Below are 27,314 nucleotides of genomic sequence, written 5' to 3' on the forward strand. Positions count from 1 at the left end.
ACTTTCGATCCACATACATACACATTCGATCCAATACAGTTATTAAATATTTCATAGATGTTTAGCGTTTTCTTTTGGAAATATTACAGAAATATCATAGAAGAGCGAACCAAGTATCGTGTGTGATGTGTGTTTTAATAGTATCGCTTACGAAGCTAAGTTAGCCCCCATAGTCACTTCCAACGTAAAGTCTTAGCCAAGAAAATATGTTTTCTCAGTTCAAGAATATCCTAGTGAATAAAGTGAAGGAATATCATGAAGAAGTCAACAACATTAGAAGCGAATGATTACTGTTGTGTGACAAGCATGTGTGACAATTAGCGCGTGCGTTGTTACCGTCTCGTCAATGAAATCGGTAAACTTTCTATTTGTTAACGAGTTATTTATTGATTTTTGAATTTTCTACAAAAACTTTTTTTATATCCAAGAAGCTTTAAAATTGCTTTCAAACGAATAAAAATAGAGAAACACCACGAAAGAATAAAGAGAAGACAGATTATTCATGAATTAAAGGAGTGAAAGCGATGATGTGTGACAACTAGTCACATGTGAAACTCGTCAATGAAACCGGCAAACTATCCGATTTATGTAAGAAATATTTGCTTGTTTACCCAAATATTGAGTACGAAAACACAGATATTTTCTCCAGTAATGTTTATGTTCAACTCACGGCAAATAAAGTAAGGGAAACATCGCGATTGAGTTAAAACGTTATGTGACAAGATTCACCTATCTACTTAGATACACAAATGTTTGTTGTTCGGTTGCGAAGGACGCTACTAAGAAGTGGAGTTTCTTTCAACTGAACCGTTTGTTTAAGTTTTTACAAATAAATAGTTTCTGAAGTCAACAGTTTTTATTTTGATTTAGATGTTGATTAACTTTAGGAAAAAACTTTGATATTTAAGTATGTGAAATACATAAATAAACTTAATCGATCAGAACTGAATTTTGAATTCATTATTTCAATCCAAAACGATGTGATCGTTAACAAAAACAGTTAGCATTTCATACGCTAAACTTAGCCAATGATATTTCCACTTGTTTAGATACAGTTATTAGATACTATAAACAAGAATTGAAAACAATGTTCTACTATTTAAGACAGGTTAAAGGCGTTTGTTTGAAAAAGTCCGTAGCATCGATGTAATCATCATGCCATAGTTCAACGCGCATAGTTTCGATTTCTTTTTTGATCATAATCTTTTATTCGATGCTCAAGACAACTTTTTAAACTCTTTGAATCGTACTCTTTTAAATTTTGCATGTACACAACATATAGGACGTGTTATATGCTTTAGTTATACAGGTGGATCGAAAGTGTATATAGGTGGATCGAAAGTGTATATAGGTGGATCGAAAGTGTATATAGGTGGTTCGAAAAGACCTGGACTTGGTTCGAAAAGACCTGGATCGAAAAGACTTTGGTTCGAAAAGACCGGTTACCAGAAGACCAACCCAGAGCTACTATTAAGCTAACACTAATTAAATTCATTAATGTTTTCTCTTTTTTTAATTAATTAATTATTTATTATTTTTTGTTACAGTGGAACTTGTCGACTTGCTGTTAGAAACAGGGGCGTCTGTTGAAGCTCGTAACAAGAACAAGCAGACACCGCTAGAATGCGCTACCAATCAACAGGTGAGGCCTTGTTCAGGCAGAGACTAATGAGCATCCAGTGATTAAAATTGCTCTATCATAGACGACCACCATAGGGTGAAGAGTAAATGGTCGCATAAGGGAGGTGGTCGCTTACCATAATGGTCTCTTGCAAGAGATTTTAAAAACAGTGTTTACATGAGAAATAAAATGGTAAATGGAGAAGGTGGTCGCTTAAGGGAGGTGATCACTTATGAGAGTGGTCGCTTACTAGAGATTTTCAAAAAAACAGTGTTTATATGAGAAATAAAATGGTAAATGGAGAAGGTGGTCGCTTAAGGGAGGTGATCACTTATGAGAGTGGTCGCTTACTAGAGATTTTCAAAAAAACAGTGTTTTTATGAGAAATAAAATGGTAATTTGAGAAGGTGGTCGCTTAAGGAAGGTTGTGACTTACGTGAGTGGTCGCTTACTAGAAATTTTTTAAAAACAGCGTTTATGTGAGAAAAAAAAAGGTCATTTGAGAAGGTGGATAGGAAGTGGTTGTTTAGGATAGTGGTCGTATAAAGAGAGTCAACTCAATGGTTCTGTATCTTGCAGGTCAGTGAAAGCCTTCTTGACGTTACTGCTTCCAACATCGAAAAGGATACTGGGTTTTTAAATCTTCTTCCTGAAAAGGTGAATACACACATACTCAACAAGAATTCTGGTTTTTGATAATCTCAGTGTTGAGTAATAACCACAATGTTACTAATTTTGTTCTTTATTCTACAGACATCATCAAAGTCTCTTCAGATTCCTTCGAATCGTCAAAAAAGAACAAGTTTAGCAGGTTCCCCAGCGAATTCCTTGGAAAGAGAAGAATCTAAAGAGGTAAACACCAAAACACCTTAGAGGGCTGGTGTATTTAGTATTTAAGTCCTAGTCCATGGCTTGAACTTAACCCTTTTGTCCACTAGTGAACATTTGAATTTCTGTTTCTTAATGAAAATAGGTCAGATCCGGGAAACATTTGCTGGTAGATTTTTTAAACTAGCAAAGTCAAGAAAAGCATTTTGGTAGTTGTTTGTTCTTATTTCGAGCCTTGTAGTCCAGATTAAATGTAATCTAGCCTGCGTAGCGGCCCAAAGGGTAGGTGAGGGGAGGGGGACTCGGGAGAGGAAGGGATTTTCCTACCGCCCCCTAATTAATATGCAAACTCTCAACCAATCAAATCAAAGAATAAAGTATCTGTATCAACTCCACTGACATCTGATTGGTGTATCGAACTTATCAACCAATCAAAATTAACGTTCAGATTCTGAACGTTCGTAGGAAAAATCGAGGGGGTTCATTGCAGGCCCTACCTTTCCTCCCTTTCTCTCCCCAGTCCCCTTCTCCTTCCTCTTTCCAGTTCCCCCTCCCCTCCTTCCCCAGTCCCCAATTCCTTTCCCTTTTGGCCGCTACGCAGGCTAAATGTAATCTTAAGATGCATCTTTTCAATTTGACTTATCATTAACATATTGACTACTTTTTAGATATGTATCGATTTTCTTTTCTCATATTATTTATATACACATGTATCATATACATTGTACAGCGCAATTGGGTATTTTTGGAAAGTCCGCTTTTCAAATAAAGCATTATTATTATTATCATCATCATCATTTTCATTGTAATTATTATTATCATCATTATTATTTATCATTAATATTACCAACAGCTGTATTAATGTAACCTTGTTATTTCTTGTCAGGTCTATGCTTTCTTGCGTACTATAGTTGATGGTGATATAGAAATGGTAGGTACCACTGAAGACTTACCCCTCCCCTAACAGTATGGGTGGTGTATCGTTCTTTTGTTTCCCTTTGTGATTCCCCTGTGGTATCCAATGTTGTTAATTGTACAAGTAGAGGCTTTGCACCATCATGTGATGGTAGCCATGACAGGAGGCACAACAATAGAGTCTTTGCACCATCATGTGATGGCAGCCATGACAGGAGGCACAACAATAGAGTCTTTGCACCATCATGTGATGGCAGCCATGACAGGAGGCACAACAATAGCGTCTTTGCACCATCATGTGATGGCAGCCATGACAGGAGGCACAACAATAGAGTCTTTGCACCATCACATGATGGCAGCCATGACATGAGGCACAACAATAGAGTCTTTGCACCATCATGTGATGGCAACCATGACATGAGGCACAACAATAGAGTCTTTGCAACATCATGTGATGGAAGCCATGGCAGGATGCACAACAATAGAGTCTTTGCACCATCATGTGATGGCAACCATGACAGGAGGCACAACAATAGAGTCTTTGCAACATCATGTGATGGAAGCCATGGCAGGATGCACAACAATAGAGTCTTTGCACCATCATGTGATGGCAACCATGACAGGAGGCACAACAATAGAGTCTTTGCACCATCATGTGATGGCAACCATGACGCTATTGAGACAATAGAGTCTTTTTTCACTAGGAAAATGAATTCTTTCTCGTATGAATGAAATTAAACCAAATTCAAATTTTTTTTTATTCTATTAACTATCACTATGGTGATATTGAAGTAAGGCCTTGAACTTGAACTTATTCGGCTAACTGAATTCAGAGGCCTGGGTTGATCTTTTAGGGGGATTCTCACTTAATGCTCAGTTCTTTGACAAACAAAGAATTTCGTTTATTTATTTATTTATTATTTACTTATTTATTTGTTTATTTGTTTGTTTGTTTATTTATTTGTTTATTTTTATTTATTTATTTGTTTATTTTTATTTATTTAATGATTTATTTTCATTTAATTATTTTTATTTAATTAATTTTATTTATTTATTTATTTATTTTTCCATACTTTTCATACTTTATATGTTCGTGACATAAATATGCAATAAATGTGGGGGAAAACATATTTCTTGTGTATATTTCAGGTTCGTTTTAGACTGAACCTAGATGAAGAAGACGAAGAAGATGGCGGCGAGGAACAGTGTAAATCAGAGGAAGATCTTTGTCATCCTCTTTGCCAGTGTGAAAAGTGCATCAAATGGCAAAAGGTAATTATAACATAGCCACGATATTACGCGCGCTTTGATTGGTTAATTAGCGTGCGCGAGCATGCATCCAGAAATGGATGGTGCACGCTGAGATTTTGATGTCTGACCCACAGCTAACCCAGCGATCATTGGAGCGGTCAGTCCACGTGAACTGTGCTAATGAGGATGGTAACACTGCCTTACATGTAGCAGCAGTACGTGGATATACCGATATCACTAACCTACTACTAAGACATGGAGCTAACCCTAATGTAAAGAACACCCGTAAACAACAGACACCTCTACATCTGGCATGCCAGTACAACCATCAGGAGGTAAGTTAGAACGCTTCAAGGTTGTTATTGTCATCTTCTATCTTTATTGTATGGTTCTAAAAAATATCCATTATCCATCAATTCGGTCATTATCGCAACACAGTAATAATAAATTGGGCTTTTAAGCGTCATGATGGTTTGGTGGTATCGATAACAGGGACAATTCACAGCATAGACCAAATACAGTGGGCCCCAAACAAAATTTAGTTCCTCATGAAATTTTTCAAAATAAAAGAAAAACTAAGGCTCATGTCAAGCGTCTAACTTCTGATGAGCCGAACCTAATAGCATCAAAGAAGAACGCCTTGTTATCCATTGTTTCAATTAGGTTTGGCTCATGTGAAAATCGACGTTTGACCTGAGCCTTAGTATCGGTTCAATCGAGGATGACGAGTTCGGGGCTCGAACCGATGACTTCAGTGGTGAGAGGGAGCACCTTAGCAACACACCTCACCCTTGTTCTTTTTCCTCAACATTCATGGATTGTTTCATAAACATGACTTACATTTCTTGTGTATATTATTTCTCTCAATCAGGTGGCCGAATCATTACTCAAGTATCAATCCAAAGTCAACGTCAAAGACTATAAAGGCAACACTCCGTTACACTTCTGTTGTGTCAATGGAAACCTAGCACCGGCTTTGGTCCTACTCGAGGTATTAACCAATCAGATTCGCTCTAACCCACTTCCGGCATTCTTCTTGAGAGTGCAGGGGCGGATGCGGGGGAGCTTTGACTGGATCCCACATCCTTTCCAGAAACTTAAAATTGCCCTATATAGTAACTCAGAGAACGAAAAATTTGTTTGTAAGACGACTGAACTCTCTATTCAAATTCCTAGATCTCTGTGTCGTAACCGACTGTGTGCTGGAGTAAATTATTTAAATTAAGAATTCGCTAAACGCAGTCATCCCGAAAGTGGTTTTCATAAGACTTCCATCAATCGTACAACTCGTATATGTTGCATATGTGTTGCAGCAAAGTTGGGGCCCTTGGTCTCGCGATTTTACTGAACGTTAAAAAATTGCATTCCAGTTCCATCATAGTTAATAGAGGGGAATGGTTATGAAACCTATTGTTATCAGGTCTTTGTTCGCTTTTGATGTTGAACCGGTCTTGACCGTGCACAAGGTTTGATTTATGCTCATCCAAAATTGCAAAATAAGTAAACAAACTTTGTCTATGGGATTATTGTAAGGAATATTCAAATATCTCTTATAAATCTTTAAGTATTTTGAACTAGCAGCCAATATAAAGATTTTGGTCTGTTCACTCAACCATTGCCAACAATGGTAAAACAATGGTAAAACAAAGGATTGTGCAGGGTCACCAGTGGCGGATCCAGGGGGGGGGGGGGGGGGGTTGAAGGGGTCCACGGAACCCCCCTTGAAGGTTTGATCTTTTAAGTAATAGAAATATGTCTTATATAAATTTTAATAAAAAAATATTTGTAGTTTTGATATTTGCTGTTATAATGTTTAATTTACCTTTAAGTTCCGTTACTAGATAGTAAATTAGGTGATTAGAGCCAATTTTTTTGTCAAACATCGACTAAACAAAAGAGAATTATACACAGCTTAAGAAACGGAACCCCCCTTTGAAAAATCCTGGATCCGCCACTGGTCACGCTTGAAAAAAGTGAACAAAGACCTATAACAATAGGTTTCATAACCATTCCCTTCTATTAACCATGGTTCAACTCTATTCCATGCTGGGTCGTACTCTCTTAAATTGTGTCACAATCGTGACCTGTCCAGTTAAGGTATAACTGGAAGGTTGCCGATATGGGGTTGATTGGGGGCTGTATGATTGGTAAAATCACATATTAAGTGATTATTATTTATTTAATCATTATTAGCACAATTATTATTACCTTATTTGCACATATTTATTTATTTATTTTATCTTGCACTTGCACTGGAATTTGCTAGATGTCCTTTTGGATTTTGCAAATAAATTATGTAGATGTAGATGTAGATGTAGATGTAGATGTAGATGTAGATGTAGATGTAGATGTAGATGTAGATGTAGATGTAGATGTAGATGTGATTCCTCTTGTTGCAACGCACAATATTGTTTTGGTGTAAGACTAGTCAGTCTTTCGTGCAATATGTTTTTTCAGAAAAATGCAAAACAGCTTGCAAGTACATTGCCTAGCGTGACAACGGTTAAAATTGCTCAACTATTTGTATGATAATTTTTCTCTCCAGCACAAACCGAATGTTGATGCACAAAATGATCGAGGCAACACTCCATTACACGAGGCAGCGCGGTAAGTTTCAGGAAGGATCTATAAAACCTTCACAATTTATCGATACCCTGAAACAACCTCTGTGCTGATCAAAGTCAGGTCATGGCTGACTCACAGATCAGACCCTGAAACAACCTCTGGGCCGATCAAAGTCAGGGCACGGCTAACTCACAGATCAGACCCTGAAACAACCTCTGGGCTGATCTAAGTCAGGACACGGCTAACTCACACATCAAAATGGCATTTAGCTTGTTAGGCTTTGCGGAGGGAAACCCGGAGAATCCAGAGAGAAACCCTTGAATCTAGGAAGAGACCTAACAAACAGTACTCCCATGTAAATGCCAAGTCCAGGAGGGCTCCAACGTGATACCTTGATTCTTTAAATAGTATGTCAGGGTGGTGATATTTGCGGTTTTCTTTCCCAGGTGGAACTTTGTAGCTCTGGTTCGTGTTTTACTAGAACACGGCGCCTCAGTTACAACAAGAAATAAGATACAGTTAACACCAATGCAGTATGCCAAGGTATGTCATGCATGTTTAATACAATAGACCATTTCACGGATCCCGTTACTCGACCTCAGCCCCATGGCACATGTCGGAGTTCAATAAACAGTATGCATTGTGGTCTAGCTTCGGTGCAATCAACGCCATATAAGGCATAATGAGGACCACAATGCACAATGTTCGCTAGTTAAGGAAAGGCCCTCTACGTCGCATACCATGCAAGCTTAATTGATTCTGTCTAATGTCGAATAAAGTGTTTTTCTGTTTAGAAATAATGCATATATGAGAACTTCCCAACGTTTCGATCCAACGTTTAATCCCTTGTTCCTCTTCAGCGGAAGTTGTGAAGAATAGAGGTTTTTCACCATCGCGTAACGACAGAGCCATGTTAGATGCAAGGAACAATACAATCGTTATACATAAGAAAGAATTCAATTCCCAAAAGCAAAGGGATTTTATTGTTCTGCCATCTAACCACAGGCAGCCCAAGCTGTGTTATGAGCGCCGGCACGTGATGGTGTAAAATTTACATAATATAATGGTTATTTATGTCTTTTTAATTTAGCAAGATGACGTAGTCAAAGTGTTGGACGACAGTGGGAAATTCACAGAGCTGTTACTTAAAGATTCAGCAAGAAGAAACACTTGGGCTGGTAAGTACAAGGGCCTCTGTCCATCAGAATTAATGAACTTACATTTATTTGGACATTAGGAGGGAGGGGAGGGTAATAGACATAGCGTATCTGGAATATAACGCTACCCACTTCAATAGGAGGCACAACTTTCCTACCTCCCTCTCTATTGGTATCCATCCTCATATATTTCCAAATAATAATGATGATGATAATAATAATAATAATAATAATCATACAGCTTCTTATTAATCCCATATAGGAAACTGTCCCATTATTTTCTTAATTGAACAGGTCTTGTTGATATGGGATTAATTAGGCAGCTATATAATTAATAGGTAATGGGATTTCATGCTCCCCAATCAAGAAATAATTAGACTCGAAAAATTCCTCTGACTGCCAAATTGGAGTCCAATTTTGTTAGTCCTCGGAATTTTCCTCGTCCAATTATTTCTTAATTGGACAGCATGGAGTCCTATTACATATACTAATAGTAAAAAAAGATGAAAACTTTATTTACGATTTGATTGCCTCTACATTCGTTTACACACATAAAAAAAGAGAAAATTTGCAACTCAAAGTTCCGTCACTGCAGTTAATTTGTTTTATTGACGATGGAAATTATAAATCGAGATCCCAGATTCATTGAAGAGGTTCTATACTTTTAAGTCTTTTCAACTCTAAGCCGTTTTATTATGTTTTTAGGTCTTTCAAAAGATTCGAAGAGGCAGTTCGATGTCTCTCTTGCAAATCCTGTCGAAGCCAAAGCCTCTCCTCCAAAAACGATTCCAAAACCTCAGGCAATGAAAATCTATTACAGGGCGACCCCAGCCTCAACGTCCAATGAGAACACGTCTAACAACACCCCGGAGACGAAAGATAAAGAAACTCGTCTCAGGTCCTTAACCGAGAGCAGTGCATGTGGCAGCAGTATTGTGGCTCCTCAGACGAAAATGAGTCAGATATTTGAACAGCTTGAACGCGGTGAAGTGGAAAAACTACAAGAGATTGCTAAAGCTGTACGATCATTTGATAGGTAATGCTACAGAAACGAGCCGAGGAAAAGACAGCGCTTAGGTTCATGTCAAACATTGAACTTCACATGAGCCGAACCCAATAACATCAAAGAAGACCGCCTTGTTATCCACTGTTTCTATTAAGTTCGGCTCACGTGAAGTTCGACGTTTGACCTGAGCCTTAGAGTAGTTGTTGTTTGGCTGTGAAATACGTACGGTATGGACGTGCCATGACCTTGACCGTGACGTTGCCGTGTCAAAACATTCTGATTGGTTGAACCATGGTCTCCCGCACTGTGATTGGTTACACTGTAACGTTTCGCATTCATACGAAATTGAATTCCGCTGACTAATCAATAAATTAGGCGAACTAGGGATATAATCCTGCGGTTCTGATTGGCCGCTTATATTTCAAATGTTTAACAGCTATTTTAGATAAAAGTGATATTCATATGGGCTTTGAATCAAAGCTTCGAAAGATTTTCCGGCTGTTTGGGCTTAAGGCCCTGACATTCAACGGTTCCAACATTTGACCCAACATTTGACCCAACATGTGAACCACCATTTGACCCAACATTTGACCCAACATGTGACCCAACATGTGACCCAACATTTGACCCAACATGTGACCCAACATTTGACCCAACATGTGACCCAACATTTGACCCAACATGTGACCCAACATTTGACCCAACATGTGACCCAACATTTGACCCAACATGTGACCCAACATTTGAACCAATATGTAAACAAACATTTTAACCCTTTCCTTTTTTCCCCTAAAGGCGCAAGTCTTTGAAGCGTACAGTCACGGTTGATAAGAGCAAGCCACTGTTTCCTTTGAATGTGGATGAAGAGGTAAGGTGATCTTAATCTACCCCTAACTATCGATCTGTCATTCTATCTATCTGTCTATCTGTCGGTTGATACCAATTAATTTTTTCCAGTTCATATAAATTTTCATAATTTTCTAATTCCTTGAGGAAAAATCTGGGTCGAGTTGGCATTGCAGTACATTTTGGGGCGGTTTTAGGGGACGAACTGGACGCCATCTTGGAATTATGTCCCCTCAAACAGTCCCACAATGCACCACAATCCCAACTCGACCCAGTTTTTTCCTCAAACTCGGATGAAATAATGTTTGGACCGTCCTTGGTATTCACCTTTCCTCCTATGCTTACTTTGTCTTTCTGTCCATTTCTATCTTTGTTATTTGGCCAGATACTTATGAATGTCCCTTTGATATAAATAAATATATAGAGGATATTACATGGGCGCGCGGAGATACGAAATGTATCTTCGAGTGTTGAAAAGATCTCTCACGAGTGAGCGCAGCGAACGAGTGAGAGATTTTCAACACGAGAAGATAAATTTCGTATCTCCAAGCGCCCATGTAATATTCTGTTTATTATATAATTATCCATAAAATCAACTTACCAAGCTTTTTATCATAATAAAAAGTTTTTATTTATAAATTATAGCTTCAATACACATGGTAACGATATTTTCACATGTAAAAATATCAGTTTTTCGAAAAGGAGAAATATAGATATTTTATGGATAATTATATGATAACAATAAATAATATAAATATAAATATAAATAAATAAATAATAATATAGATAAATAAATAATAATGAATAACAATACATATATCCCGTTTCGTGCGACTGGCCGCGACTAACGTTCATCTTTGTCAACCGCCACGTTTGATGACTCAGTAAAAAAATGTTGCCATTTTTTTCTATTTTCAAAAGGTTTTAAAAGCATTCGACCAAAGCGCCTTGCGTAAGACACCACTTTTATTCGACCAACGAATAGCAGTCCCAAGCAATACTCCAGAACTAGAAGCTGGACGAATCAGTCCAAGTCCTCTACTTAACCGAGTGCGCAATGTTTTGATTGGTAGTAATCAAGAACCAAAACCAGAGGGTCCACTTCTCAGCCGTATAAAGAATATCCTTCCTGAAGATCCAAGCGATGCACCCTGTACTGTCATCGTACAGGAGGTTGATACGGAGTCTTCTAGTGCGGAATCCAGTATTGGTAAGAATGAAAACAAGCAATATAAAATCAATGAAACTGAGGTAGGCGTTGGAAAAAGAGCTGATGTTGGTTACGAAGAACTGGCATCTTTACAGGACATATCAAACAAGTTGCTTCCAAATGAAAAGAAAGAAGAATATTGTAACAACATCAGTGATGATCCAAAAGGTGAAAAATCTGGTGATCTTGTGTGTGCTGATGTGGTTGGAGGGGAGTTAGATGAAGCTAAGTTACAAGCAGATAAAAGTGACGATCTTGCGAATAAAGAATCGGAAATGCTTAATCCCGAGAAATCAGAAGATACGGATACAAATGATTCAAACGATCATAAGAAGGAATCTTATGAATCTAAGCTAGAGGCAGATAAAAGTGACGTGCTTCCTTGCGCAGTTAAAGATGCACAGTTGCTTAATACTGAGAAATCAGAGGATTTGGTTACAAATGATTCAAATGATCACAAGGAGTCTTCCAGCAAAGTGGAAACGTCGCAGCCTGATGAAAGAGTTGATGTTGCGCGCGCAGAGATTGAATCTGTACCGGACGATTTGGTAAAAGATTCACCAAAGAGTACACATGATTTACATACTGAAGATAAAACTGGTTTAGAGTGCGCAGAGACTCGATCAACAAGTAACGAAGTGGGTCAAAATATTAAAGATGACTTACATGAGCAAGACTGCACTAATCATGACATGCGTGACATAAGTGTCGCGGAAGAAAGAGTACAAACGGCTAATATTTTTTCACAAGATGACTTAGTATCTGTTATTTCAATTAAAGAAACAAATGAAGAACCAGCTAACCAAGATTCTGGTAATATTTCTGTTGGAGAGAAACCATTGCTAACAGAGACTTCTGCTTTAGCAGATGATTGTAGAGACGATGAATCTAGTGTGGAGAAAGCAGATTGAGTGATAATCAAAAACAGTATAGAATTTGATATAGTAAGTAGGAATACTAGTGAAGCATTTGAAGATAAGGCATTGAATAGCAGGACTGATCGTCAAGAGGTTGGGAATGAAACAGCTTGGCAGACTCCTAAGGAATGTTAATTGGCCACTTAAGAAACGAGCAAAAGACTGGGACGAGGCTGGATAACCTGTAACCATACATTCTTTGTTAATTTTTGACACTTTCAAAAGCCAATAATTCCGGTTCTTTTCATCCAATAATGTTCAAATTTGCCAGACTTACTAATCTTGAGCGGCGCTACTTAGGGGAGTGAGCGTTGCGTGACGACACTAATAGTGGCTGCGTAGGAAAAATGCTTATAACTCTTCAGGGATTTAATATATTACAACAGCACTTTCCGAAATTACTAATTTATAGACATGGTCTTTCTTGTAGTCAAAAAATATTTTTTAAATCATTAATTGTTCGTGGTGCTCGTTCCCAGCTAGTCTTACACTCATTTTTCATATGGTACTGCCGCAGGTGTACAAAATTGTTTTTGCTATGGCAAAGAAACCAATGTAGAATTATCCGACATGGTGGACGTGACAAGATGAAACTTGTAGCAAAATATTAAATTTAGAAAAGCTTATCTATCTGAGAATAAAGATAGCACTGTGTTCTTTGTAGCATTAGGATTTATCAGTTTGCAGATATTAAAAGCCATCTTAAAAGTACCCCTTCCTTATCCCCTCCAATCCTAAATCCCAAACAATTTCAAATTTATTAAAGTGTTTTTGCTGCTTGGATAATAATTAAAGATGCAAGTTGTGTTTCTTCAAGCATATTTTTCCCGCCTGGAGCTCGGAATTTTTTTCCGAGAACAAAATATTAGAAAAAATTTTAAGGTTCGAAAAGCAGGGTCTGGTTGCTACAGTCATTTGCTGCGACCCACCAGGAAAACCAAAGTCAAATAAGCTGGACGTTCCCTTTATCATCCTTCCACATGAAAAGATGCCGCCTTTTCCCACACTATTGTGTATGTGTATGAGAAAATATATTAACTATATGTTTGTGCTGCGATTGTAATGTATCAAATAGTCCCCTTCACAGTTCCCTGCGCCATCTTGAAAGGTAGCCGTGCCTTTGTATCGAAGCGAGACGAACGGCGAGCTGGCAATAATAGAGACCTTTTTTAACACCTTGGACAATTATTCGCATGTCTCTATCATTGCAAGCTCACTGTTTGTCTCGCTTCGATGCAAAGGCACGGCTACCTTTCAAGATGGCGCAGGGAACTGTGAAGGGGACTATTGAGCTGATCCTCGCAGTATATCAAACAACTTATTCAGCTGCAAAAATTAAAAGACTCCGAAAAAATTCTGAGTCATGAACAGGATTCGTAATAGACACAATAGACACTCGTGTCTTTTTTTGGTCCATAGACAGAATAGACACTACACAGTTAGACCTAATAGACATCTATTGTGTATATATATAGATATTATAGACACAATAGACACTCGTATCTTTTTTTGGTCCATAGACAGAATAGACACTACACAGTTAGACCTAATAGACATCTATTGTGTATATATATAGATATTATAGACACAATAGACACTCTTGTCTTTTTTTGGTCCATAGACAGAATAGACACTACACAGTTAGACCTAATAGACATCTATTGTGTATATATATAGATATTATAGACACAATAGACACTCTTGTCTTTTTTTGGTCCATAGACAGAATATGTGTATATATATAGATACTATAGACACAATAGACACTCTTGTCTTTTTTTGGTCCATAGACAGAATAGACACTACACAGTTAGACCTAATAGACATCTATTGTGTATATATATAGATATTATAGGCACAATAGACACTCCTATCTTTTTTTGGTCTATAGACAGAATAGACACTACACAGTTAGACCTAATAGACATCTATTGTGTATTTAGGGGTTAGAGACTGATGTGAGTGTTTTGTTTACAAATACACGCACGAGTCGTAGAAACTAGATGGCGAACCTAAAACTCTTCTGACCCAAGAGAAAAGTTTGTTTAGATCGATGTACAAACGAGAGTCCTATCATCTCATTCCACTACAGGTTCCACGATAAAACTGGTCTCTGATTTAAATTGGGTGGCTGATGAAGACTTTGTCGAATAAAACTGGAGAACGTATAGGAATAAGATGCTCTTTGACGTGATTCAAATTCTGGAGAAGATTGACTCAAGCGCGCTGCTTTATACGTACAAGCAGTATTTAAGGTTTTCTTAGTTCTTTCTCTTTAGCATCTCGTCATTCATTTCAGTATTTAAGGTGACTGCCTTAAGATTTTATTGAAGAACCATATGCGTTTTGAGCTTCAACAGGGCAAAAACACTCCAATTTTGCACGGGACTCTCTATTTTTTGATAGCTTATTCGAAAAAACTCCTAAAAATCTAGGTTATATCAACAATTTAGAAAAAGTTAATTTTTCTAACACACGAAAAAATAGATTTTTGGAGGGATTTTTGTTCGACTTTATGAGATTTTCAAGAGCACCGAAACTACAAAATATGACAAATCAATAAATCAATCTGTCTTTTTGTCGAAAATATGCTCATATTATTGTAGAATGATTGACTAGCCATCATTTGTGCAATCATATATTCTGCAAATAACTATTATCTTATAAATCTTAATTTTTTCCCCAATCACTTCCGGTGGCGCAATTTTTGCTCCAAAAGCTCGTGCGTAGGCTTCCATTAAAATTATCTCAAAAAATTAACCCGGGACACCCAATTTTTCTTACCAGATTTGGAATCAGCATTAAATTCCTATTCAGAAAATCTAATTTTTAAAAGGTAGGCAGTCACCTTAAGGTGCTGTTACACTAGGAAAATGTTCATGAAACTTTCTCGCGCAACCAAATATGTGCAGATGTTACACTAGGGTACTTCTCCTTCAACTCGCCTCCCAACGGTAAACGTAAAAGACTGGGACGCAAGCTATTTTTTTGACAACTAAAGCGCATGCGTAAATGTGAATATGATTAGTCAAATTTGCAAAAGGGTTGTCATCACACTACTCGGTTCTGCTTCTTGAATCAGTGGGTCGCGGCAACAAAACTGCAAGCGGGAAATTTCCTAGTATTAAAGCATCTTGATGAACATTCACCAGATTATAACTCTCTTATATAAGTTTCTTTTTTTTCGCAATTTTTTATTATCACTAATTAAAGTGTTTGGATAAATTTAATGGAATATTAATTTTCATGGAAGCATAAAAATGCAAAAGGGAAAAACTTTTTCTCGGAAGACGGTTATGGTTCTGTACTCTTAGGGTAAAATAGATCTAACAGTTCTTCAGCTTCTGTTTTACACAAACGTTCGTGATTTTTCCAGTCATTTCTCTGGCATTCGTCGTCACAGTACCAACTCTTCATGCATCCACTGCATAACAACAACTCTTTGCCTGTTTTCTCAAAGTTAAGCCTGTTACAGAATAAACAATACTTGCACTCAGGAGGCGAAGTTTCATCAACCATTTTCTCGTTAGAGAGACATCTTAGCAGCACAGAAATAAGCTTTTCCTTTTCTTCCTGTTCGACTTGCTTTATGTTTTCTTCGTGTTCTTTAAGCATGCAGTTCTTGATTGATTTCTCTTTTTCTTCAAACTTTCTTTGAATTTCATTAGCATTTTGCCTCGTCTCCTGTTGAATCTCTCTTACGATCTCTCTAGCAACACATCTCCACCATTACACCCTTGTTAGGATACAAGCGTAAGCAATCTGCAGCTGGGTGATTAGCTTTTCTCTTTCTCGACGAGACAGGAGGTTTGCATTCTGAAGGTAAGCCAAGCAAATATCGTAATCATTGTCGATCTGTACTACTGACGACATACTCATTTTCTTTTAGTGACTGTAGAGTTTTTTTCTCTAGCCTGTTCTCGTTATTTGGTTTGTGAATCGAGTCTTATTGTTTGTTTTGTTTTAACAATCTGAAGGAATCTTTTGTTACGTATGTCCTCGCGCGCTAGCTGCATTGATTATGACGTTCTGGTTCAAGGGAGCGCACTCCAGACCAGGCTGGATAATGTATACCTGAAGGAGGAGAGACTTTGCCTGGAGGGAAAGTATACCATTAATTACTAGAGGCCTTAAGCACGACGTTCTTGCTATAGGTACCACAAACCTCAAACCGCAGTTCGATGTCAGACATTTTCCGTCAAACGTTCGACATTTAGCAAGGCGTCATAGGGAAGTTGTTGCTGGAAGAGCCGCCATATTGATTTTTATCGTCTATTGATGCTGAGTGTTTCTCGGTCTTTGCAGGCGTAATTCTGGGCCTGATTTCCAGCAGTTAGCGGTAAACCTAATGTCAAAGGTCTCTATTATCATGTTATGTTAATAATACTTATATTTAATGAATACAAGTCAATAAAATACATGTTTACAATATTTAATTTAATTGATTCAGTCCATTCTTAATTTTTATTTCATGTACGCAGAAAAATGTTATATAAGATTGCAAGGTATGAAAAAATTGATCTAAAGCAACGCAAAAAGCGATGCCATATCTATAGCTTAATAAATTGCAGTTATTGCCAATAGAATGAAGTGACAAAGAATGGAGTCGACATGTTGGTTAGCCAGTGCGTTCAGACCGAATTTAAGTGTCGTTAACGACAGTTAAATTCGGTCTGCACGCAGGCTACAGTTGGTTGATATAACGAAATTATCTAGACTCAGAATTTTTTCTGAGTCTTTAAATTCGTAGCTGCATAATTTGCTTGACCATACTGCGAGGATCAGCTCAATTTGATACATCACAACCGCAGTACAAATTAATTATATATTCTCATATAAACATAATTATACGTAAGCCACAAAAGGGTACAGTAAAGTCAGCAGTTAAATCTCAAAATGTTAAATGTAGAATCGAATGTTTCCTTATTTTGTTTGAATTAATTTGAACAATTAGTATTTCACTTGAAGTTATATAATCACTTTAATTTTTGCAGACTTTGAAAGGGAATGTACATGAAGTCTTATTCATTCGTTTTGTTCTACATTGATAACAGTGACGCTCATCCCAGTCCTTCCGCTGACACCATTCATCACAATACCACGTGACCATACATGCTTCACATACCAACAGCTGACTGCTAGCCTTGTGACAGCCACTACACGTTGGCACAAAAAAACAGTATTCATCACCAGTTTCCACCACACGATACCCTAAAGACTTCAGTAATTCAAGCTGTTGTGTTGTCTGTCTTCTCACATTCTCTTGAAATTCTTTCTTTTTTCGGCCTTGTTCAGCTTTGATTCGAGATTTTAGTTTGTCCCATTCTTTTTCCTCTCCTTTTTTCATGTTTGTCTTATATTTCTTGAAAATAGTTTGTATTCCTCTCATGACGGCTCGTTCTTGAATTATGGACCATTTTAATTTCATTTTTGCTTCTTCTTCTTCGATTTCCATCATCCTTTTTGACTCTTTGTTTGTTTCCTCTTTTTCCTGAAGGCTAGAAGGAAGATCCTCTGGTCTACAGCAGTTCACTTTTAAATGGGACTTCGAAATTTTTTGAAAATCTTGCATTTTTTCTTTCACTCCTCGTTGTTATGGTGCCATTCAAAAGCCGCGAAAATATCTTGATGTTCCACTTGATGTTCTGGATTTGCTCAGTTTTTCAAACAACGTCAGCTATTGTGACATCAATCGCGCGCGTCATTTACTCAGGTGCATGACAGGTTCTAAAAAAAGATTTCTCTTTCACTGCGTGCATCTTTTCTAACAAAAAGTTTTAAATCAGCGTTATTAATATTTCTTTCTATCTATTTAGTCATGCCCTGTACAACCATTAACTTACTAATGAAAATAAACTCTATATTTTTGCATATCGTCCATGCAAGTTTCCAAGTTTGGAGATCTATAAAGAAATTCCTCAGTGAGGTCCAGACATTCATCAATAACTGTGTGCGTAAGATCTTCAAGATTCGTTGTCAGGATAACATCAGAAATGTGGAGCTCTGGAAAAAAAGCAGAAGAAGGGGGTTGGCCGGCTAGGTCGCCCTACTTTGCGGAAGCCTGTCGGAAATATCACTAGATTGCAGGCATTTACCTGGAATTTTTGGCAAATGAAAAGGGCCGGGGGTGGCCGAGGAATTAATTTGTGAAAAAAGGGCCTTGGAGGGGGAGATGGCCAAATGGCTTGGTTATTGGTAGCCAGAAAAGCTAAAAAGCGTGCTGGTTGAAGGAAAGTGACAGATGGCCTATGCTCCAATGGGCCGGGGGCGATGTGCTTAATAAGTAAATAAGAAAGTATAAAGTAACATTTCTCCCCCGCCCCCCCCCCCCCTCCCAAAAATTCTGGTAATGCCGGCTTTCTGATGAATTAACGAGATCTCCTAGTCATTAGCCTGAATATTGTTGGTAGAAGATAAATCAAAGGGGGGAAAATGTAACCGAATTCTTATGGTATCTTTGAGACAAAATTGCGTCACCATTTACAGCTCGTCAGTTAATTACATACGTCATTAATATGTGTTAGCCGTAAAGCGCATCGGGTGAGGTGAGCAGGGCTCGCTACAATTCATCAAGTGACATGGTTTTTTTTCTCGTTACTCCGAAAAAAATAAACATTAAATGGACTGCGTAGTATTGCATCAGCCTGAGTCTTAACGTCATAACTGAAGGCCGCAGAGCCTATTGGGTCAACCAACCACCGTTCGCCACGGGATCGATCACGTGACATGGCTGGCTTCTCATTACAGCACAACAAATCGAGATCCAAAATGGACGGCTTGAACTTGGATTCGTCTGTAACTCTTATCGTAAAAACTCCAAATAAAACCATAGACGACCTACAAATCAACTGTGCATTGGACTGGACAGTGAGGAAGATAAAACAACATCTTTCCAGCGTTTATCCTAGTAAACCAGTGAGTAAAGTAAACGTGTTTTTGGTTTGGTTAGCCAGATCTTCTTGAAAACCACTTCCTGTACTGAGAATGTCTTCTTTTTCATCGTATATCTTTACTAAATAAAACCCTTTCTCTATTCTAGGAAAGCAAGAAACAACGTTTAATTTACTCAGGACAGTTATTAAACGACAACCAAACTTTAAAGGATTTTCTTCGCGAGGTAACCTTAAGTTAAGATTTTTTATTCGTTTACTGACGCGGCTAGGGACAAGAAAATACGAGTTTTCTGGTTTGTACATACAAAATCTGTAGCATCCTACGATATGAGTAGATATTAAATTTTAATCTTTACGAAATAAGAAGTTTATCTCTCGATGGACTTGAAAACTTCCGACTATATCCAACTTCAATAAATTTTTTGCTGCGTTAAATGACGTAAACTTATTCTAATAAAGATATGTATATTGAATTACAAAACTTTAACTTTTGTTTTTGAGCCAGACAACAAAAACTTCCTTCATTCTTCATATATTCTCATTTATTGCCGTTGATTGGTGTCTAAATACAAGCGATACATCAAAAACCTATCCTGACTTGTTGTAGTACCAGCTATTAAATAATTGAATTGTCGGTTTGTTTTGGTTTATAAAACATTCGATAATTCACTAACGGGTAGGCCTCTTTTATTTTCCTTCTTTTTTTGATATAAAATATTTTTCGCCTTAAAAAATATTTGTTCTTTTCACTAACCTGTTTACTAATTTTTTCACGCTTCAATTAATATAGAGAGAGCTTTTACATTTGTTGCATAATAGACACTCTGGTTATTGCCTCTTGGTCATACGTCTACGTAAAATTGACTTTATTTACTCTATAGTAATGAATGCCCTTCACAAGGACAAGAAATTGTTTTTAGGATATGATGTAAAGTTGTAACACTTGCTTGACTGTATAGTCATCCCATACATATTTATTCTACATCTATCACATTAAAAAAAAAAAAAAAAAAAAAAAAAAATCAGGCATGCTATATGTCATATCTTTAAACTCAGCTAGTCTGTCTTATCACCTATCATATATAACTGAGGATATGGTCATACATCAAAACATTACGAGTGTCTATTAATTCCAAATTATACGAGAAGATTGTGTGATTTTTTGTTTATAGTTCACTCAACAAAATTTCAGTAAAAAATTCGAAGCAACGTCGTTCATCTTTGTCTATTTGGCGGCCGATTTTATAAGATTAGTTCTTACGGCTTTAAAATTTTATTTATGTTTTTTAAGTATAAAATGATAGAAAATGATAATTGTTTTGACATTGTTTTGGCCTTGTTGCCATAGCGACTTAATTTGGTACTACTTTGGAGTACAATTAACGCTATAACTGTACTCCTCTTGACCAATCAGACTTGAGTAATTTTGTTGAGTGTACTATAAGAGCAGTTATTATGGTCTCAGAATCACCGGTCTTTGACCAATCACAGCACGTGAAACTCTATATTCATGTCTAAAATTATGCTAAAGTTTTTTTTTCAGTAGAACAAAAATGGAAGTTGTCATTAGGGAAGGTACCTTTTTTTATTGGGGGAGGGCAGGGGGTTATTAGTAAACTTTTAAAAAATGGTCCAGCCCTCCCTCTTTCACTCAGTAAGAAATTTGTGACCCTCCCATTAAGTCAAGAGGGATTTGGCCCTCCACAAAAGCTTAACTGGACAAGTTCTTATTTTGGCTGAATATTATCTGGCAAGCCACTATTTTAAACCTTCTTTATGATGTGATGTTTACTTGTAAATATCTTTTTCTATTCAGCATCAAGATGGTAAATTCCACACAGTTCACTTAGTCTGCCCTCCATCAAGCACTGAAAACATATCATCCAACCCATCATCTTCACAGGTACTGTACATCAGAATACAGAATTCATTAATTCATTACTTGGTATTTGCTAGAGCGCAAACCATATATCTGTGAAATAGTACTAACTAATAATTAGTACAAAATAGCAACAATGAAACAATAGAAAACAAAGGAAGTAGATGTGTTGAGTTTCTATAGTTTTTCACAGATATATATGGTTTGCACTTTATCATGTCAATAGACCCCTTGCATTAATTTATTTGCATTTTTTATGCATGGCCTTAATTTTCATAAACATGTGAAATCTATGTACAAATACAGACTTCCGCTAAAACCCCTGATAAAACCAGTTCTGTATTTGATCTTTATAGTTTGCATGTTTATAAAAAAAGCGGTAAGCCAAGACATTTCAATGTGAAGGGGTGATGCACTGCCACCGTTTGCCCGACACACAGCCATCACTCCACCAACAGTCTGCCAAGTGATGGCATATTGGTGAAGTGATGGTGAAGTGTTGAGTATGAACAAGGCAGGATTTTAGTTTCAAAAATTGGAATTTGTAATCCAGGATCTAGTTGAATTTTTTCTCATATTTTATTTCTCTATTCAAGGAAACAAACACAACTACATCCAACCCAACAATAATTTCCCCAAGTAGAGAAATGCAATCTCCCTCAACCCAAACAACAACGCAACCAACTACAGATGGTGTCAGATATAGAGGACACAACACACCGACACCATCTCCTTTTACGAATAATCCAAGGTAAGCTTGTATTCTAAGAATATTCACAATTAGTTTATTGAATTGACAAAGTTTTATCCTTATAACTTACTCAAGCAAGTATGATGAGGATGTCTGCTCTAAATAATCTCAAGGTCAGCATGTTGTTATATAAACAAAGGTACTGGCTCTGAAAAGCTGTCTCAAACGCAGTTAAAACTGTTACAGTGTGACTACTATAATAGAGGGCACTTAGACAGCAAAAACCAATCAAATTGTAGAATAAAAACAATACATTACAATTTTCAACATATCTTTTTATTCCCACGAGAAAATGATGATGGCTATCTAGTTGTTTACTTGTAACCCATCAGGATCAAATTACCATTCTTGTGCAGTCTAGCTTTCTGATTGGTTCCACTTTCCAAAGTTGAAATGCATTGTTTTCATTCTACATTTTAATTGGTTCTCTTGTCTAACTGGTTTAACTAACCTCAGTTACACTGTTTGTTTATTCTCTTGGCTTTGACTTGTAAGTCCATGTGAAGTGAATAAGAATGAACTTAAACACTGTGTAACAAAGCTTCTTCTAAACTATACTAAAGTTTCAAAATACTAGTCCTTCATCTTTTACTCTGATGATGGAATAACGTCTGAAACATTAGTATATATACAAACAACAGTGTTTCCTTCTTATTCACTTGTTGTATACAGCACCAATGTAGTCCAAACTAGTAACCGCTAGTCATTATTGGTTAAGTTCATATTACATTTGCTGACTTCATGATGACACAAACAATGGTTAATAAAAGGATGTCCATATACCAACTGAAATCATTAAAATAGGGTTTTGGTGGATGCCAGTCAAAGTGTTTCCAATAACATTATCAGAAAGCACAAATGTTTTAAGGGCATGTGCCTATGGAATGCCATTTAAATGCTTTGATTGATGTACACCAAAACTTACTCTGTCCTGATAAGCACCATAAGGGGCAATTTTAGAATACCCCGCAAATGATATGCAGTTGTCGGAACTCTTTGTAGAAGGACACATACAACAATAAGCCTTTTCATAGTTTAAGAATCGACTCCACTGCGCATGCAAATTTATCCCGAATTTCTAACTTTCTTTTGTCTAAACCTTCTTTTGTTCTTAATTAAACAAAAGGTGAGAAATTCGGGATAAAATCGCATGCGCAGTGGAATCGATTCTTAAACTATGAAAAGGCTTATGTAAGTCATGGTCATTAAGTATGTGCATATGGACCTCTATCACATGGTGGCCATGTATATTTTCATGAGAATAAAAACCTCATAAATGTATTCTCAAGTACAGTACCTGGTACCTAAATGTGATCTATTTTTCAAACCAACATGGCTGCCATGTTAAAAAGTCCCATTCTAAATCAACAATTCATCATGATTGGCTAAACTGTTATGATGGTATTTTAGTCCTCCCCAGATGTGGAACATGAATTCATTTCAAGGACAGATGTATCCTCCATTATCGCCACCAAACCATCAACAGTGGATGCAGCACATGCACAACATGCAGCAGCAGTATCAGCAGATGTTTCAGCAGCATCAACAACAAATGGCTGTTGCTGCTAGACAGATGCAGCCTCCTTTCATGAATATGCCACTCAACATGTAAGTTGCAATCTATCAAGTTATATTATTATATATAGTCCTACACAACCCTGGTGGGGGGGGGGGGTAGGGGGTATGACCTCCTTTCAAAAAAATCCGGTAACAGCTTTGTTGCTGTTACCCGAAAAAATGTCTTTTATCTTCTTTTTTTTGAAAGAATCACTTGTGTATTTATATTAAAACAATTATTTGCCTCAGCCTAAGTGAATATCGGAGAATATTTATCTCACAGTCTCGGTAAATGTTCCCTGATATTCACTTCACTTTTGGCGAATAATTGTTAAACAACCACTGACCTACTGTACTGCGAACTTTTAGTAATGGGCAAGGTATAGATGGTGAATTAAAGTCCCACAACCTTTAGGAACTCTGTTCCTTATGTTATGGATATCTTGTTTATACAATCATGGTCTTGTAATATAAATACAGAATACCATCATCCAAGCATTCTACTGACTATATGGCTTTTTGATTGCATTAAACAGGCCAATGCCTCCAATGCCTTTCTGGCCCTACCAAGGACCCATGATGCCAGGAGTCAATATGCACCCGGCAGCACAGGTACCCCATCAACAGGTACCTCCACAAACACCCCCACCACCACCCCCACAGGCACAAAATGCACCTCAAGCTCAACAACCACCACAACCAAGAAACCAAGAAGTGAGGATGAATGCCCAAGGTGGTATTGGTGATGATGATGAAGAGGAAGAAAACCTGAACAATGATTGGTTGGACAAGATTTATACTCTGTGTCGTATTACTATTCTTTTGAGTATAGTGTGGTTTTATTCCTCAACTGGACGTTTTTTGATGCTAATTCTGTCTGTGATGGTAATCTATATGTACCAATGGGGAGTATTCCAGTGGCTACTCAGGAATAGAAACCCTCCTGGTATGGTTTAACTTAGATTTACAAGTATTTATTTGCAGCAGCTTTGACCTAAGATCTTAGGTCTACCCCTCTGTTGTTCTTACCATTAGTCCTCAGTGAGCTGCAAAAATAGGAAACACCTGGTAAAAGTGTAATGATAAAAGGGTAATTCTTACATCGTGAAAAGATGAAAAAACTGATGTTTCGGACACTAGTCCTTCGTTGGAGTAAAAGAGAGAGAAGTGGAAGAAAGGAGTGTTTATATGATAGAATAAGACAAAAGAAACCAATGAGAACAAGGTGGGTAAGGAAACGAAAGAAACAATCAAAAGAAAAAAAGTGTATTTTACCTAATGCCAGAGTAAGAGTTTGATAGGCATGGTCAACCATCCAACAGCTGATGGTTGATTGATAAGCATAATAAATTTTGATGATAGTCATTGAAGATTGTTCATTAGTTTTACACAGGGCAATGTTTCTTGGGACAATGCACCCCTTACAATTTAAAGAAGAGCTATGATATGGAGGAATTATGATTGGAATTTATTGAATTGATGAAATACTATGCTGGTATAGTTAAATGAAATTATAACACTATAGTTGAATTCTCTTTTTTCAGCAGAAAACCACCCACTGGCACAACCAAACCAAGAGCCTCAACAACCGAGACAGGAAGAGGTAATGTAGACTTTCTTTTCAGATTGTTAGTTGCAAGTTGCATTCTGACCTTCTACACCTAGACATACATTTTATGCTGGTTTTTTTTATTCTCAGGGTGACAATGCTGAAGGCAGAGGAGATACAGAAGAAGGTACAGAAGCAAATGATGGAGAAAACATACAGCAACCACCACCTCCACCACCCGGCCCTTCAGCATTCAGAATAGCAATGAGTTTTGTATCATCTTTCTTTACATCACTAGTACCACATCACAATGACGGAATACCAGCAAACTAAAGACAAAACAGCAAAGGGGCGTGTCCGGGAGTTGGACAGTATGCTAAATTTGTACCTATATCTGCACCTGATTGGACCCCAATGTTTTTGTTAATAATAAACATTAACCATGCATATAGATGGAATCAAATTGAAAAATGATAACTAAAGATAATTATATCAGTCCCAGTATACAGCTGCATATCAATATATGGATTAATGGACCTAATAGATGTATTGAATGTGACAAATGCTCTAGTAATAAGAAAAATATCAAGAACACAGATTACAAATACCTATGGAAGGGGGTAAAAATGCTGATGGAGTGCAAAAGTATGACTATAAATGAAATGTACATTAATTGACTTTGTGGACTGGCTTATAGAGATATACTTCAAATGGAATTACATGGTTGTCTATGGTCAACTTACTGACCTTCTGTGGAAGATGTGTCAGTTGACAAATGGGAAGTCAGACACTGGTATAGTAGTGTGAATAATTGGTAATGCTTTGGATTGCTTCAGATAATGGACCTTTGTCACACTGCAGCCATGTTTATTATTAAATTATTATTAATTATTAATTCATGAGAATTAAAGCCTTTTTTCTGTCTGTGCAAACTCATCCTGAAGCACCATCTTAATGAATGGCAAAATGTGCAAAAAATCTATTGTTCCAGCAAACATGGCTGTCATATCAGAAAGGTTTATCTAGTTCAAGATGCAGTAGAATATGCCAATTATTGTCTAGTTAATAAATCCTAAAATGTGTGACCTGTTATTGCATGCTTTTGTTCACAAATGGGTGTCTGTTACATGTAAACATGAACATTCCATTGTGAGAATATGTGATTTCACATAACAGGGCAGTAACCAAGGGGTACATGGGGTGTACTTGCACCCCTTCTCAAAAAAGCTGAAGGTCCAATGACCCATTCATTATTTTTTTCTACTTTTTTTCCATGTCCAAAATGTAAGTTTTTTTTATCATCCATCCATTCTTGGGGGATTATGGTTTTTTTTTTTTTTTGCTTCTGCAAATAATATTCTAGGTTAGTTACACTCTCAAAAATTAACCCCCTTTATTTTGGTTCTGCAAATCCTTAGAATGTTAGACCATTTCTCAAGACGGCTGTTAGTTTATACAGTTCCATCTTCCTTTCCTGTGCACCCACCTTGCAAGACCCCTGGTTTCAACCCTGTCTAAAGTTAATTGACATAATTTGTCAGTTTCAGGTTGCAAAAGGCACACATTTGGGATTTATGCTATCGATTCCAATGAACCCAAACTACTGTAGATTAGTTTGCTATTAAATATTAAAATATAATATTATAGAACATTACAGATATTATTGATTTGACACAGTGAGCCAGTTTTTTAGGCTAGAACATTTTCTTGCATAATTCGTACACCCAAGGGCAGAAGGATTTAATCGCCATCAGGTCCGCCCATGACGCCCCAGCACTGTGGATGTCTTGGGGGCGGGTTTGGCACAGTGGAATTGAATATTCTTTTTAAATTTTTGGCTTAGGTTCAAATCTCACCGCAAATTAATTTTTCTCTAGCTTTTTCCTTTCAAACGGTATGACATAGGTAATTCCATATCATCTAGAATTTGAACAGTCACGACCTGCCTATGAAAGTTTATCAGATAAAGATGAAAGGGAAGTAAATGGGATGTAAATGGGAGGTAAATGGGACATACATGGGATGTAAAAGTCTCTTTAATAACAAGTTGACAATTACTTAAAACGTATGGTTTCAAATACATTAAAATAATATATTTCATATTTTTGGGTTTCCTTGGTTTCCTCAGTTTCCTTGATGTCGCAATGCAGAAAAAACCCTTTGACATGACCATTAATGTTTAGACTTTAAAATATCATGTTTATGAGTGTATGTAGTTCTTCTTAAATTTTTTGCAACTCGAAGACCTTCCCATCTTCTTTTTACTTGCTTTACCCCACATTTCTCTGCCCCAGTTACTGACCCCCACTTCCCCTCCCTCCCCCCTCCAACAGAAGAATCACTGGCTGTCAAAAGCTCTGAATTTCTTT

General features: G+C 37.1%; 2 protein-coding genes across 3 annotated transcripts in view; both read left to right on the top strand.

The window, feature by feature from the left end:
* The window catches only part of LOC116300602 (ankyrin repeat domain-containing protein 27), a 28,772-nt gene extending 15,745 nt beyond the window's left edge, over window positions 1-13,027 (top strand). The window contains exons 22-34 of the mRNA XM_089034287.1: window positions 1,548-1,642; window positions 2,201-2,278; window positions 2,375-2,473; window positions 3,336-3,380; window positions 4,514-4,636; window positions 4,750-4,950; window positions 5,487-5,606; window positions 7,161-7,222; window positions 7,627-7,723; window positions 8,271-8,358; window positions 9,043-9,373; window positions 10,139-10,211; window positions 11,111-13,027. Of these exons, the coding sequence (XP_088890413.1) occupies window positions 1,548-1,642; window positions 2,201-2,278; window positions 2,375-2,473; window positions 3,336-3,380; window positions 4,514-4,636; window positions 4,750-4,950; window positions 5,487-5,606; window positions 7,161-7,222; window positions 7,627-7,723; window positions 8,271-8,358; window positions 9,043-9,373; window positions 10,139-10,211; window positions 11,111-12,310 (2,612 nt within the window). The 3' untranslated portion in view covers window positions 12,311-13,027. The remainder of the gene's footprint in view (window positions 1-1,547; window positions 1,643-2,200; window positions 2,279-2,374; window positions 2,474-3,335; window positions 3,381-4,513; window positions 4,637-4,749; window positions 4,951-5,486; window positions 5,607-7,160; window positions 7,223-7,626; window positions 7,724-8,270; window positions 8,359-9,042; window positions 9,374-10,138; window positions 10,212-11,110) is intronic.
* Window positions 13,028-19,049: 6,022 nt separating this feature from the next.
* On the top strand, window positions 19,050-26,594 carry LOC116300601 (homocysteine-responsive endoplasmic reticulum-resident ubiquitin-like domain member 2 protein). Of its 2 annotated transcripts, none has more exons than XM_031709499.2 (8): window positions 19,050-19,231; window positions 19,356-19,433; window positions 21,026-21,112; window positions 21,685-21,839; window positions 23,250-23,447; window positions 23,933-24,342; window positions 24,944-24,999; window positions 25,096-26,594. In XM_031709499.2, exons 1-8 carry the CDS (start codon window positions 19,085-19,087, stop codon window positions 25,276-25,278), a joined length of 1,314 nt encoding a protein of 437 aa, XP_031565359.1. In that variant the 5' UTR covers window positions 19,050-19,084; the 3' UTR covers window positions 25,279-26,594. The 2 variants fall into 2 exon arrangements, with proteins under 2 accessions (XP_031565359.1, XP_031565358.1); XM_031709498.2 differs by having other exon boundaries at window positions 19,051-19,231; window positions 24,941-24,999.
* The last annotated feature ends 720 nt before the right edge of the window (window positions 26,595-27,314 follow it).

This window comes from Actinia tenebrosa, unplaced genomic scaffold (genome assembly GCF_029948245.1).
Source record: "Actinia tenebrosa isolate PJP-AT-01 unplaced genomic scaffold, QUT_ActTen_1.0 PGA_scaffold2__45_contigs__length_23673736, whole genome shotgun sequence".
NCBI lineage: Eukaryota > Metazoa > Cnidaria > Anthozoa > Actiniaria > Actiniidae > Actinia > Actinia tenebrosa.

Bases quoted from the DNA above. Each gene is read 5' to 3' on its own strand.
- LOC116300601 (XM_031709498.2), top strand. From the start codon at position 19,085: ATGGACGGCTTGAACTTGGATTCGTCTGTAACTCTTATCGTAAAAACT. The intron at 21,840-23,249 runs GTAAGCTTGTAT...ATGGTATTTTAG, and splicing joins CCTTTTACGAATAATCCAAG to TCCTCCCCAGATGTGGAACA. The intron at 24,343-24,940 runs GTATGGTTTAAC...CTCTTTTTTCAG, and splicing joins CAGGAATAGAAACCCTCCTG to CAGAAAACCACCCACTGGCA.